The sequence below is a fragment of the Centroberyx gerrardi genome, chromosome 17, assembly GCF_048128805.1.
Source record: "Centroberyx gerrardi isolate f3 chromosome 17, fCenGer3.hap1.cur.20231027, whole genome shotgun sequence".
Taxonomy (NCBI): domain Eukaryota; kingdom Metazoa; phylum Chordata; class Actinopteri; order Beryciformes; family Berycidae; genus Centroberyx; species Centroberyx gerrardi.
In genome coordinates this window covers 5,152,499-5,166,369 of record NC_136013.1, presented here as the reverse complement: position 1 = coordinate 5,166,369, position 13,871 = coordinate 5,152,499, and the positions used below count along the sequence as shown (strand labels likewise).

General features: G+C 40.1%; 1 protein-coding gene across 1 annotated transcript; it reads right to left on the bottom strand.

The window, feature by feature from the left end:
- Positions 1-9: 9 nt before the first annotated feature.
- On the bottom strand, positions 10-13,741 carry LOC139919736 (transmembrane protein 87A-like). Its single transcript, XM_078289478.1, has 20 exons — positions 13,617-13,741; positions 13,072-13,129; positions 11,139-11,236; positions 10,095-10,211; positions 9,524-9,571; positions 8,992-9,033; positions 8,655-8,781; positions 8,397-8,458; positions 7,688-7,871; positions 7,495-7,594; positions 7,133-7,226; positions 6,111-6,182; positions 5,132-5,240; positions 4,703-4,761; positions 4,481-4,584; positions 4,241-4,317; positions 3,305-3,369; positions 3,095-3,147; positions 2,105-2,135; positions 10-1,909 (listed from the first exon to the last, which is right to left on the bottom strand). Exons 1-20 carry the CDS (start codon positions 13,725-13,727, stop codon positions 1,868-1,870), a joined length of 1,653 nt encoding a protein of 550 aa, XP_078145604.1. The 5' UTR covers positions 13,728-13,741; the 3' UTR covers positions 10-1,867.
- Between the last annotated feature and the right edge of the window lie 130 nt (positions 13,742-13,871).

Here is a 13,871-nt window from a genome sequence, read left to right as displayed (position 1 = left end):
GGTTAGAAGTTAGTTTCAATATAAATTTTAATTCCAGGACAAACGCAAAAAAGCCATACAATATCGTTAGCTTCACATTACAATGCAGACTCACATCCAGAAATAGGGCCTAGTGTCTCTCTGAAATAAAATACCCTCTATGACTTCAACAAATAATATAAAAACATATAAATTAACGGACCTAGAACATCCACACATACTGCAGTAGATTGCACAAGGATGGAGATATGATTCTGCCAGCTAAGGCAAGATTACTTTGTAGTGTAAATGGACTGGGCTTGGAGGAATCTGCAATTATGGTCCCATGGTGGCAAATTATTCATTTATCATATACAGGATTTGCTGCAACTACCCTTGTGCTGTTGACCTAGGGTGAGCACCTACACACAAACCTGGCCTAGATGTTAGTGGGAAGGGGGGCGGGTGAAGGAGGGTTTGTAAATGGGGTTATACCAAGTGGGCAAAGAATTTAGGCCCACCACACCTCCAGAAGGCCCATCAGTGAATTCTGTGGTTCACTAGCAAATAAAACAAAATGTAAGTATTCACTTTGTGGTGTGAGGTAACATCAAATGTTACAGCCTGAAACTCACTGGGCTGTTTAAGACTGTGCATGTTAGAAAAGGGTGAACCACTACATTAAATGGGCCTATATCACTGCTGTCATGCGAAACTCTACAAAATGTCTTCTCAGGAATTAAGAAAAACAGCCTTAATTTAATACCGATAACAATGTACCTTCAAAATTATAAAATGGGTCTGGAAAAGATTTTATAAGCCCAAGGGTCATAAAATGTTCCCAACCCACAAAGGACAAAGCAGTCTTTCATTTACATTAAAAACCTATATTGGAGTTACAAAGTGGTTAATCTTGCTTCTTGAATTACCCCCAGTTTGCCTACAAATTTAAACATAAAATGTATATTATCATCATGTGACCTGCCGAATACGTAACACAATAAACGCACACTGAAAACTGCAAATTCTTACACTTGGTTCATGACACAGTACAGTGGATCTCTGAAGATGACCTAGAGTCCAAACGTGTATGCTGTGTCACCTCAAATTAATGCTTGATTACGCACAATAACTTAGTGTTTTAAATATGTCTGTGTAGATTAATTTTGTGTCTTAAGCATGTGTTTCCCCCCCCTCCATTAGTCCTAGTGGGATTTATCACAGTAAACATCTACTTGAACTTATATCTCGACTGCTGAGGACCATCAAGCGTCACGTGACCAATACTGAGCATCTCAATCAGTATCACATTCTTCAAAGTTTGACCCATTTAGGCCCTGGGGTCATTTAAAGGGGGGCAGCAGAGAATCCCATCCTAAGTCATTTCAACTTCATCCCAGTAAAAAAAAACCTCTAATAAATGCTGAATTAACCAAAGACCAAAGGACAGTATTCCAATAAATATTCTATTTTCTGCAAAGGCGTTTTGGGCCAAATGCCCGATGTTTCAGCTTGTTTTTGGGTAAGTTTGTGACATTCAAGAAGGACTTCTGGGACAAAACCTCACAAAAAATAAAATATTCATCAGACTGCTGTGGTCTTTGACTCATTCAGTTTCACCCCAGTCCCCAGGTGCAGATCTTCACATGACATGAACAGCCGACCCATCCAACTCTCAAGGCTGCACACACACTACCACCTTGTAACATACTACTCCTGTTTCTCTGACTTATCATCCAGTTACAGAATACCTGTGAAAAGAAATCTAAAATGAAATGTGTCTGGAGAGAACAGCTGGCTGTGTCCACACTTTTTTTGGTTGTCACTTCCTTTAACTTCCAACTCATTCATTGCTGCCTCAGTGAAACTGCTTTCTTTCGTTTCCTTCTCGCATTTTCAGTCCGTACTTCTACTCCATTTTGGATCTCTCCATCTTGGTTTTCAGGATTTCCTAGAGAGAGAGAGAGCGAGAGAGAGAAAGAGAGAGAGAGAGAGAGAGAGAGAGAGTCAACAAGGATTAATGCATCTGCAGTGACGTGTCTGTGGAATGATAGCACTGTAAAGCTCATTACTCTGAGCCTTTTAATGGATAGAAATGTGACTGGAAATCATGGGACTACTGGGGAAAAAGTAAAAGGCTCTTTACCTCTTCCTCATCCAGCATTACAGGCAGAGCTCTGTAAAGAGAAAAAAATAAAACAGTGAGAGAGATCAGAGAGGGAGGCAGTGAATTCATGGACACAGGTACGAGCCATGGGTCAAATAACATTTTCAAATACTTTATATGGTTTGTTTTAGTCTGTTTTGGGTGCCAGATAGAAGGGGTATTTCCCATTCACAAGTATTTCAAAATATAAACAGTATAAGTTTATGTAGTCAATTGTCCTCATGTTGTAAACCCATTTGGTACTCTAAGTTATTGAAACCAAATGCTAAGAATTATTTGCAATATAATAATAATAAACTGTATTTATGTATCACTTTTCAAAACCAAGTTACAAAGTGCTATACAACAAGAAAAATACAGTTAATATAGTTTAAAAAGTCAATAAAACATCATGAGATAAAGGACTTAAAAATAGAAAAGAACACCATCTAAGAAGAGGGAATACAATGAAATGGAATACAATAAATAATAAAAAAAAGAAATAAAATAAATTAAAATTGAAGAAGTTAAAATAAACACTAAGAGAAGGCCTTTACATAAAAGCAAGTTTTAAGAAGTGACTTGAACGATGATGCCGATAACAATGCAATGCAACTATTTGACCCGGTCCGACAGGTACAGCAAGTTAATACACTTTCGTAAACTGAGACAATAAGACATATCAAAAAGGATTAATACGTTTAACCGTATCATAACATATACTCAAATTCCTGGTAGCATTATGCTTTGGGGAAAACAACGTAAAGTGAAACCCTATGTTGTGTTTTGAAGGCAGCAGGGTCGCCTTGAGCTTACAGAGTCTGTCACATGACCACAAGATCACAGGTTCAATCCGGACACAGAACGATGTGCCTATCAACAACCATGTGTCCCGTCACAGTGCCCTTGAGCAAGACACTGAAGCTGTGCCTGCCTGCCAACTCACTGTAAGCTGCTCTGGATGAGACTAAAATGTCATTTTATACTTACACATCAGCAACAGTTGTAGGAATGTTCTCTTCTACCCACTTTAGGTCTTCATCCTGGCAATAGCAGAGAGTACATAATTGAAAAATGAAACTAATTACTAATGGGTGAGGGGGGGAGAAATCAGTAAACCAATGGATGCAGATTTATTAAGAAATTACACAATGAAGAGCTGGAATAACAGCTGGGGATGAGAGAAGACGGCAGACCCACCTCTTTACTCAGAAGCTTCTGGGAGCCATTAGTGTCCGGCTTCGAGCCTCTCATCTTCATTCCCTCTGAAAAATATGAACCCAAATGAGATCACATTAAGGTCCCTTACCCAATAATATCATTATGAAGTAACTAGGTTATTAAGTTTTCCATTTATACTGTAATATGATTATGAGATGAGATGATTTCTCAAGAGCCATCACTATTAACACAGCAGGATGAATCTGGTCTACACAGGTCTGGATCAATAGATTTAGAGCATGGCTTCAGTAGTATTAGTTTATACAACACCCAGCTGACAAGATGCACCAAGGTGAGTAGGGAGCAGATTTGCAGATGGGTGGGGTTTGCCACACAACGCAAACAATGAATAGAAGCTTTGCAGTTGCGTCACAAATCTCTAGGCAAGCATGGTTGGCAACATCATGCAGGTTCATTAGAGAACTGACTGTACACAAATAAAGGCTAAATATATGACAAACGGGCAAGAAATAGAGAGATACCTGAAAAGATAGTTATGGTGTGGGTGTAGATATAGTCAACAACGTTATAAGTAAAAGTGAATGGTCTGATAACATCGGAAGCTGTCTACTTGAACTCAAAATCAATCAGATGTTATCAGTAGCAAACTGATCAGTTCCCAGTCAAAAACAGCACAGAAATGACTTTATCTGCTGAATTCTGTTGAGAGGGCAAAGTCGTATGTTCGCAGCCACTGTTGCCCAATAGCTGAGGACCTCCAATATGGCCGCCAGAGGATATGTGCATTATTATTATATTCACTGGAACGTATCTGAATGTTTCTCTGACTGACAGGTTTAACCACACAAAGAATTATTTACAAACACTATTCGATACAGGTCTCCTCAATAATAAGCAACTCCTGGCTAACACCTGGCTGGTCCTGCAATGGAAAGGGAAACTTATGGGTCTTACCAAAAGCTTCATTCAGCATGGGCTCCTTGGCCTCTTCCTCTTCATCATCATCATCAATTAGAGGGGAGTGGGAAAACCTGAGAGAAAACAGAACAGAGATTCAGATCAAAGCACTGGGAACTTTGTTAATTGTTCGTTCACGTTTGGAGAGAAATGTTTTGGTTCTCGAGGGTCGGGCTACTTTCAGGCCCCAAGCCCAGCAAAGCTCCAGTTTGCATTAAGGAGGTCAGGGACTCTGACCTCTGGCTGTTAGCTGAGGGCCGCAGCAGCACCATGATGACCAGCAGGATGGTGGAGAACAGGAGCCGCCAGAAGGCTTCGTCCACCCACAGGTCCCTCCAACCCTGTGGACAGAAAAAAAAAAAGGAAGGACAGCTCACATTTCATCTCTCTATAAACAGGGAACAGAAACTTCCTGAAGGAACGGCATGATAATGAGTCATTGACAGAAAACAAACTGACCGTCTGGCATTCCACCAGCTTGAAGACTTTGGTGGTCCAGATGATGAATATGATGGAGGCTGCGGACACAAAAGTAAACACCGGTCTCATTTTGATGTCTGGAAACAACATGAAAATGCCTGCACACAAACAGCACATGCAACCTCCCAATAATGGAACCAAAGTAAAGCGTTGAACAAAAGGGTATTGCAGTCATAAGGGAGGCAGGCAAATGCATTAAAATACTGTAACACACGAAGAGCAGATATTAGAATAAAAGAGTATAGATGTGTTAGCCCATTGAACTTTATGAGTGTGAAACCCCTTTGCCCAATGCGTGATCTGTGCATATCATATTAACTTGAGCACAATGAAGCAGCTGTTTTTGAAGCAAGGAACAGCCCTTCTGAGCAAAAGTGGCTGTCTTGTCACTGATTAGCTGTAACTCACCCACGACAGAGAAGATGAGAGTGTTGGTGAAGTGCTGATACAAAGAGAGCTTCACTACATTCCTGCGGAGCTTCAGGAGACGAGTGGTCTGAGACAGACTGATGAAGATGTGGATTCAAATTAAGGAGAACCGCCATGCAATCAAATGAACACATTCCAAGTCTTACATCTGCAAAGCTTCTGACCGAGACTGACCAACTTCCCTTAATGATTTACATTTTTGTCATTTGGCATCATCTTTTCCAAAACAACTTAGGAAGGATGCAACAGCAGAATAAATGAATACTCCTAGATTGCCAACATTACAAGCAATCAGTGTTATTTTTGTACTTTTGCATTACCCACTTCAAAAACATGCAATAGCAATATGGCTTGTGCTGCCAAGTGTGCTGTCATTGTTTTAAAATGCAATGCAATACTTTTTTTTTTTTTTTTAACAGTAAGCCAATTTCATATACAATAAGCATTAGATTTTAGAGTTGGGTTTTTTTCAACTAGCAGCATGTTGTCTGCATGAGATGCAGCAGGATTTTCACTTTTCTACTTTTACTACTTTCTACAAAAATGTAACAACATGAAAGAACAATAAAAATAGCGACATTCTAATTTAAAAACTAATAACGGATTGCAAGAATTGAAAAATGAACGTGTTAAAAAAAAGTAATCTGAGTACTCTAGCATGTTACAAAGTAACAATTAACCAATAGTTAAGAGTACAACAGTCAGAGCCTCAGTGTCCTGATGTAACAAATTATGCTTTATGACCCTAAAATGATCATGTATGATACAGAAGTGCAAGGTAAGGAAACAAGAGCTGAGGAGATAATAAAAAAAATCTAAAATAATATATAATAACATGAGCAACAACACTAATTCCTCACTGAACAAACATACCTACTCTGAGACATTTTCTATGTATATGTATAAGTGTTCATTAATTATTGACAGCATCCCTCCTGTTTGGTTGAGTAAAGGATATCCACCACATGACGCAGGAGTCAATGAGAGAGAGGCTGAGATTAGCCACCAGGGCAACCGTCCCATAGAAACCCTGGAGGGAGAGAGCAAGAGAGTCAGACTGAGAAAACTTAACAAAAACTGACAAAACTAGACAACGGCCCCAAGAGCTTAGAGGACAGCAGTGAACGCAGTGTGTGTGTGCATGTGACTGAGAGAGAGAGAGAGAGAGATGGATCCATTCATCACAAGGGAAGTCACAGTCATTTTCAATCATAAGATGAGTGTGTGTGTGTGTGTGTGTGTGTGTGTGAGTGTGTGTGTGTGTGTGTGTGTGTGTTCAGAGCTGGTGTAGTGAAGATTTAAGGCTCCCATATCTGGAGCCGCCTCCTGACAAAACACATCTGTTAACCAAAGTACATAACTTATCTCCGTTTTTCTTACTGACCTTTTGCCCCTCTTATCTTATGTTTAAGATAACTGTGTGTTTTTCTGACTTTTTGAACTTGTTGCAGCGTCTTTTGTTGTTTTGAAAATCACATTTAAAATCATTTCCTATTATCATCACTTGTCCTCCCTCCTAGCCTAGGACCTCCAGAAGCTTGTCTCCATTGTCTCCTCTACTCAAATCAAATTTATTTATATATTGCTTTCAAAGCTGCACTAGGCAAGGTTTTTAAGTAAAAATACACCCGTCTTATCAGCCTAAAGTGGGGATACAACAGAGAAGAGCATCCCATCCTCACTAATTACAACGCTGTAGTTTCACCCTATCTGCAGGGTATGGATTTGCATATAGTTCTTATTGTTTGTTTTAAGCTGCCTGCAGTAACAGATGGGTGGGGTTACCACATCAATTCAGATAGTCAGATTAGTAAACTTTCTTGTGATTGTATAAACTTTCTGACACTCATTGTATTGTCTTACGTGGCCCTGCACATCTTTTAGTCCAAGTAGGTGCTAAGATTGACAAACACTGTTTGACTTCTGTCTGGTAGCGGCTGAGTGAGAGACGGGTGGGGTTTGTTAACAGTCGACACTTACGCCTGTGACTCTCAGCACGCCTTCCACAGAGGAGAAGAGCAGGTAGAGAAGCCCCACGGCTACCAACCGGTGCACTGTGGTTCCCAACCTGGGCCTGGAGGAGTGGAGGCACCAATAAGGAATTCATTTAGTTCAGAATACATGTTCATCACACTCCACAGCCAGGATTATGTCTGCTGGCAAGCTTTGTGGCAGATATTACAAGTTCACGGAATATTTTACCTTATAGAAGGGAATGAACATTGGGGAAAATGTCTCTACATCTGTCCATCCATTTTCCTAAGTATTGAGTCATGAAGTGATGCAGGTGTTGTTGTAAGGATTTTTGAAATGATGTGTCAGTTTTGAAAGGTTGAACTTACTTGACTATGCCATAGCCGAGACTGACAATGAGGACCAGGATTCGAGCTAGAGACCTCTTGAGCGCAGAGAGCAGCTCAGCAAAAATCACAGCACCTTGAACTGCGGAGAAAAAAAAAAAAAATAGATCAAATAAATGTTTTACAGTAGACTGAAGTAAAAAGAAGGAAGGAAAGAAGAAAGAAATCGACCAACCGTAGTCTCCTCTGTAGCGGATGCTTTGGTACTCGGAGTAGAACACGGCTTTCTCCAACATGCCGAGGATGATGACCGCGTCGATCCAGAACTGGATCCGCAGCAAATCTCTCCAGTAGCAGGCGGACCAGAAGAGCCAGAGAACCCCGAACAGCACATACACAATGCACATGACCATGTAGAACTGGGAGGGACAGGAGAGAGCACACGCTCAGCTTTGTCTCAACTAACAGGTAAGTTGTTGTTGTAAGTTCTAGGGTTTGACTGATATGGATTTTTGAAGGCTGACAAAAAAATCTATTTTTTGTTCTTATGTAGCTGTGGTCAGGGAGGAACCTCCATTATACTGGAAGTGGACAACAGCGACTGGTCGATATTAGATACTTAATAAAAGACCAGTATCGGCAAACACATATATTGGTCTAACCCTACTGTATACCATAGCAGCTTGTGAAAACTGAATGGGCCTCAATTGTAAACATGGGCTTTGATTTAAACAACAAATTAGTTCTCTTTTGATATTTAACAGAAAACTAAGAAAAAAGTCAAAACAAAACAAGGTAACCCATTCATTTTTGTATCAAGATACATTTTTCATATATTACAACTTTGTCCTGGATTTAGTTGCATGCACAAAATTTGTGCACAATAACCTTTTACAAATCAAGTAAAAGAAATAGTTTCATTTTATAGAAAACGTGCCACACACCATCATCAGGGGCCAGTCTGCTGGAGAGGAGTAGTCATGTGGTCCCTTCATCTCCACTTTCACTAAAAGCACACAACAGAAGTCACTTTTCTACAGAGAGAAGAGTGATATGTTAACTCGCAGGATACGATATGATTTTCAAATCCATAACGGTTTGTTAGTTTTTATGTTTTTAATACCCTGAGGCCACGTCAAAGACAAATTTTCTCTACCGAGTAAATATGATGAAGCTTTCTGAAATGAAGTGACGTTTCTCACTTGTGAAAGCAAAGCTGAGCGGCCCTGCACTCATGTCTTCTTCTTCAACGCCACGGAACAGCGGCTGCACCTTCACTATGAACAGATATGGACTGTCCTCCCAGGCCTTGGCCACCGCACTGATGTCCTGCAACAGAGGTTTTTGCGAGCTCAGAATTAGAAAAGTCTGTTTTCCTTCACAGCAGTTTTGAGATATGACACCGACAACCGAAAACAGTTTCGAAAACGTAACTTCAGATATGTAAAGATCTACTTGCAGGGCTTCAATATGAATAACTCCTGAGGTTCAAAGGTCACAGTTTGACACAATCACTGAAATTACACTCTAGTCTCTTACCGGCTTGTCGGGCCAAAACAGGGTCTGATTCGATGGGTCACTCTAAACAGAACAACACAGATTAAGGTGAACATACAATACTGAGAAATATATATATATGTTTTTGGTGATTTTCTGGGGCAAAATACACAAAATACAGGGCTGGTTTCACACACGTAAAATAAAGCCTATTATAGTAGTAACATATATATAATAATAATAATAACTTTATTTATATAGCATCTTTAAAAACTGATTTTTTTTTTTTACTAAGTGCTTTGAAAGTCAAAATAAAAGCAGAATACTCAAGAGAAGAAGAGGACAGAGGTGGAAAAGAGCAACATTCAAGTAAATACTAAGATAACCGTATGATAAAAACCAAAATAAATAGTAAGGATAAAACAAAATAAAAATAAGATAAAATTAAGATGAAAAGACGACATCACATATAAGCAAGTCTATAAAAATGGTTTTAAGAAGTGATCTGAAAGGAGGATTGTTAGATACTTAGACCCTTACAGTTCATTCTGTATCAGCTAGATAAGTGACTCACCTTTGGGCTGGAGAGGGGCTGATATGAGTTGAAGTCTGCATAGTACAGCTAATGGAGGGAAGATGGAGTAAAGGAAACATTACAGGCTGCATCAACAAGGTGTGCTACATCGTCATGTGCAGCAGAACCTCAATCATATGGATGGGAATGTAGGTCAGCTAAACCTGCAAAAGGTTTGATGACTAAAAATACATTAAAACACTAAGGCAAACCTTATCGTGTGAACTGTAATAGATGTGGACATGAAATTTCTATTTCAGGGGGCTAAAATTATTTTTTAAATATATGGAAGCAGGAAGGGGAGAAAATGAGATGTTTAATGTGCATAGAATTTGCTCAGTTTGAATAAAATGAAAGATTTTCTCCAACATATAACTTGATACAGTATGTAGGTCAGGGATTTTTGCACAGCGTAAGAACACCATGTTTAATAGGTTACCTGAAATACCTTAAGATTGGGAATTCGCTGCAGTCAACATTGTGATTCATTCGTTAATTTCTATACATATATTGAAAACTCTTGATTAATCGTGCAACCCTCATTTCCAATGCTCGCTTCCTACTCACACACCTTTGGTAAGAAGAGGGAGGAGCAGTTGTCGAAGTACATGTAGCCCTGGCTGTAGAAGCCGCTCCAGCCGTCTTTCACCATGTGGTCCAAACCAAACATGTTCATCGCTTTGTTGTCCTACAGAGGAGAGGAGGAAAAACATCACTCACACACGGCGCAGGGAATTCCTTTTCTGAAGTGAAAATGACGGTACAGAGAAGTAAAGAAGCCACAGAGCTGACTGTGGACTAAAGTTTCAGAATAATATAATTTACGATCCTACAGTTTGCGTCATATCAAAAGTGTCAGTTACAGCAATGAGAAAGACTTGTGTATATATTAGGGTTAGACCGATTTATCGTTTTGCACATACATTGGGCTGATATTGGCTTTTTATTAAATATCAGATATCAGCCAGTCAGCATCATCCATCATCCACCGCTAACATGATGGAGGTTCCTCCCTGACCACAGCCACAGAAAAACCTGCAATGACATTTCGTTTTCTTTGCATACTGTATTTATTCATTTAATTGTTCAATCAGTCTTTGTAAATTCATTCTTCATTTAAAGGCAGTAATATATCCCAGAGTTTCCCCTGCTATTGAATAGGTGTGGTGGGTCACCCTGCCTTAAAGGGCTGTTAACTCTAAAATAATTCATTAGTCTGGGTTTCAATGGAGAGTTTGGGTTAGGTTTCACATATTAGTCTAAATGCTGTTTCAGATGCTTTTCCATCCTGACAAGAATAGGGGGGAAAAAGAGAATACCTCTAATTTTGGTGGCATGAAAATGGTCAAATTTAAAGAGATAGAATATTGGCAAAAAATATTGACCATTGGCAACTTCAATACAAAAATATCAGCATTGGCCTTCTAAAACCCATACTGGTCGAACCCTAACATATACACAGAAGTGCTTTGCAAAGAACAAAGACCATGAATACAGGTAAAAACGAGATAAAACAAGAAAGACCAAGCGCCTGGGTGTAACAGCTACTGATAATGGATTTATGGAAACAAAGAGTAAAGAGTCAAATGGTCAAGAGACAAAAGTCAATACTCACTGGTGTGTTAAAGACCTCATTGTAGCAAACAGAGGAGCGCAGGTACCAGCTGATGTTAAAGGCCAGGTTTCCATCACATGATGTTTGATCACCCTGGACTGCAGGGAGATAAAGGAAGACCTGTGTAACTCAAAGGGTGCAGCTGGAGCGTGGCATTAATACAAACTGACATACAGACTCAGTTCCCACTGGATCCACCCATACATAAAGGAAAAATCCATCCTGTCACACTCACTGTTATATCACGTCAAACTGTGATGTTGATGCATTCCAGGAGTTATTTTGTGTTGCAATTTACTTTTTTGGTGAACTCACTTTCCCCCAACCTGCCTCATGTACTTCTACTTCAGTTAGTGATTTCCTACATTTCCCAGAATGACACGTTCCCCTTACTCAAAATGCAACATGTCTTGTACGGTAGCTGCATTGCATTCTGGTCTACTGAGGCTACTGCTGGTAGAGAAATTGGTCTTTCTGCCTCTTCTACGATGGATTACTCCCTGTGTGATTGTTGAACGTCAGTGCAAAACAGTGAGTCTATAAAGAAGCCCTCGCTCTTTGATTCTGAGGGACTGACACCAAAACCTGACGTTTACTGTTGACAGCTGAACATTTTTCTTCCATCAAACTCTATTGTAGCCGTGCTATCTTCATGTCACATCACCTACGTTTGGCCAGTTATCAGTAGGAGTAAAAAACAACAAAACGGGTCCAGAAATGCAAGGTACACTGCCAGGAGCTTTTTAACAGTTCAAATGTTTTAGGGAGGATTTTTCATTTAAAATGTATGCACTCATGAAACTGAAACTGGGGAAAAACCAATAAGGAAGTAGGGATCTATGACTGACACTGAGCAGGGAAGATGAGACATTTTCATCAAGCTACTGTAACTTATCTGCTGCAGATAAAGATGCTTTCCAAGGTTATTATTCCAAACACTGACATTTTGTTCCCAGTGCCAAGAGGTTCTCCCTGGGCAAGTTTTCCAAGAAAATCTGCCCTGCAGGTTGTAGGACATCGGGCCAATCCCTACTGTTTGGAGTTCGGCCAGTGACACAGCCATAAACACGCTGTGGGACGTGAATTTGAGCACAGCAATATTACTCAAGCTGACATTTAACCAAATGCTAAATCCCAGCAGTCCAAGAGTCTCGGTGCCTCCTCTGTGTTGATTCTACAGCAAGAGAATGACAGCAACTGCTAGAAAAGACGTAGCATTCAAATAGGATCGTTTCATGAAATTTCTCATTAAAACGCCAAGAGTTTAGAATCCTAATGTTTAGGGTTGCTGTTTTTTATTCTGATCAAGCATCCAAAGAGAAAAGCTTTCATCTAAAATCAACTAGAGGTATAACTGGATCCAAAACAGATACAGATGTGGAACCAAAACTAAGATTACCCCCAAAGCACTACTGCTGCATAAAATTTCAGAGGAAACAATGGGCCTTTCTTGAAGTCAGCGACTCATTTGCCAGTTGTACTGATGCAATGTTGTGTCAGGATCTGACCTGGGTCAAATAGTGTTTACAAATTCTGTTCTGTTTGTGGTTTGTTTTAATCTACTTAGCTGCCTGGTGGGTTTGATTTGCCAAGACGACGAGTACCAGAACAGGCCAGTTTGAAATTTGAAAGCCAATTTAGCAGATATGTTTATTCACTTGAGAACTTGCCTGACAGTATCTGAATGGCCTGATGTGGTAAGTGAAGAAATCTTTGTAAATATTAAGCATAGAAAGCTATAATTTGGACAGAGATGCAGGGAGCGATTGGGAGGGAAATTGGCACCCGCATTGATGGCAGAAATCCTGACATGCACCCACCTTGTTTTGGGGGGAAATTTGAGAGAAAACAATGCTTGATAGCCTTGATAAATTTGAATGTTCAACCACTGGCTCAGGTGACACTTGACAAACTGACAGGTCCTACTACTTACACCTCATGAAGATAGTGGTGTTGGCGTACAGAGTCTTCCTGAACACAGCATCTTGTGTCTGAAAAAGCAACAGAGACAAATCAATGAGTTTGTGCTTTTCAGACAACTCTGTTTGTCTCAATGGGATGAGATAGGATGGGATGTGAACAGCATCACTGCTCTTCCAAGCTTCATTAAATTATCAAGATGCATTTTCAGCCTCTCCGATGATAGAGGAGCAGAAGATGACACCAACTGAATATAACGCTGTCTTATTTTTGAAAACAGCAACACACACTTTAGCTAGGGATAGCCTAATAATTAGCTACAGACAGGTTACTACTGCTTGTGTACACCGTGTGACTATATTGTGCAAATGATACACAATCTTAATGTGTACACCACATCCACGCTGTCACTGATTGACAGGTGGACTTCAAGAACATACAGTGGATTGACAGGTTGCTATGATGCTAGCTACACTAGCTAACAGCTGCTATGGATGATTAGCACGACAGAGACTATAATAACGGGACAAACGCATTAGTTAAAGGTAAAACACTGACCGAGTTGATGTCCACATTCCATAAGGAGACCTCTGCCGCTGTCGCGGGACGGACAACTAAAATAAAAAGCAGCAAACATGACCAATGCGCCGCAGCATCTGGCATCGTCATTTGTGCATCTACAGTCGCGGTTGGGTCTATCCCGGTCTATCCGCGTCCAGTTCCGGGTGCGTCTCACTGTAGTTCATATCACCGTCACCAGAGGGCGGCAGTCGATTTAAACAACTCAAAAACATATCAAATAAAGGACAAAAC

Coding starts and splice junctions, on each gene's coding strand:
- LOC139919736 (XM_078289478.1), bottom strand. CDS start 13,727: ATGACGATGCCAGATGCTGCGGCGCATTGGTCATGTTTGCTGCTTTTT. Junction 4,762..5,131: donor TCTCATCTTCTCTGTCGTGG/GTGAGTTACAGC, acceptor TTGTGTCCGCAG/CCTCCATCATATTCATCATC. Junction 4,318..4,480: donor CCCTCAGCTAACAGCCAGAG/GTCAGAGTCCCT, acceptor GTTTTCTCTCAG/GTTTTCCCACTCCCCTCTAA.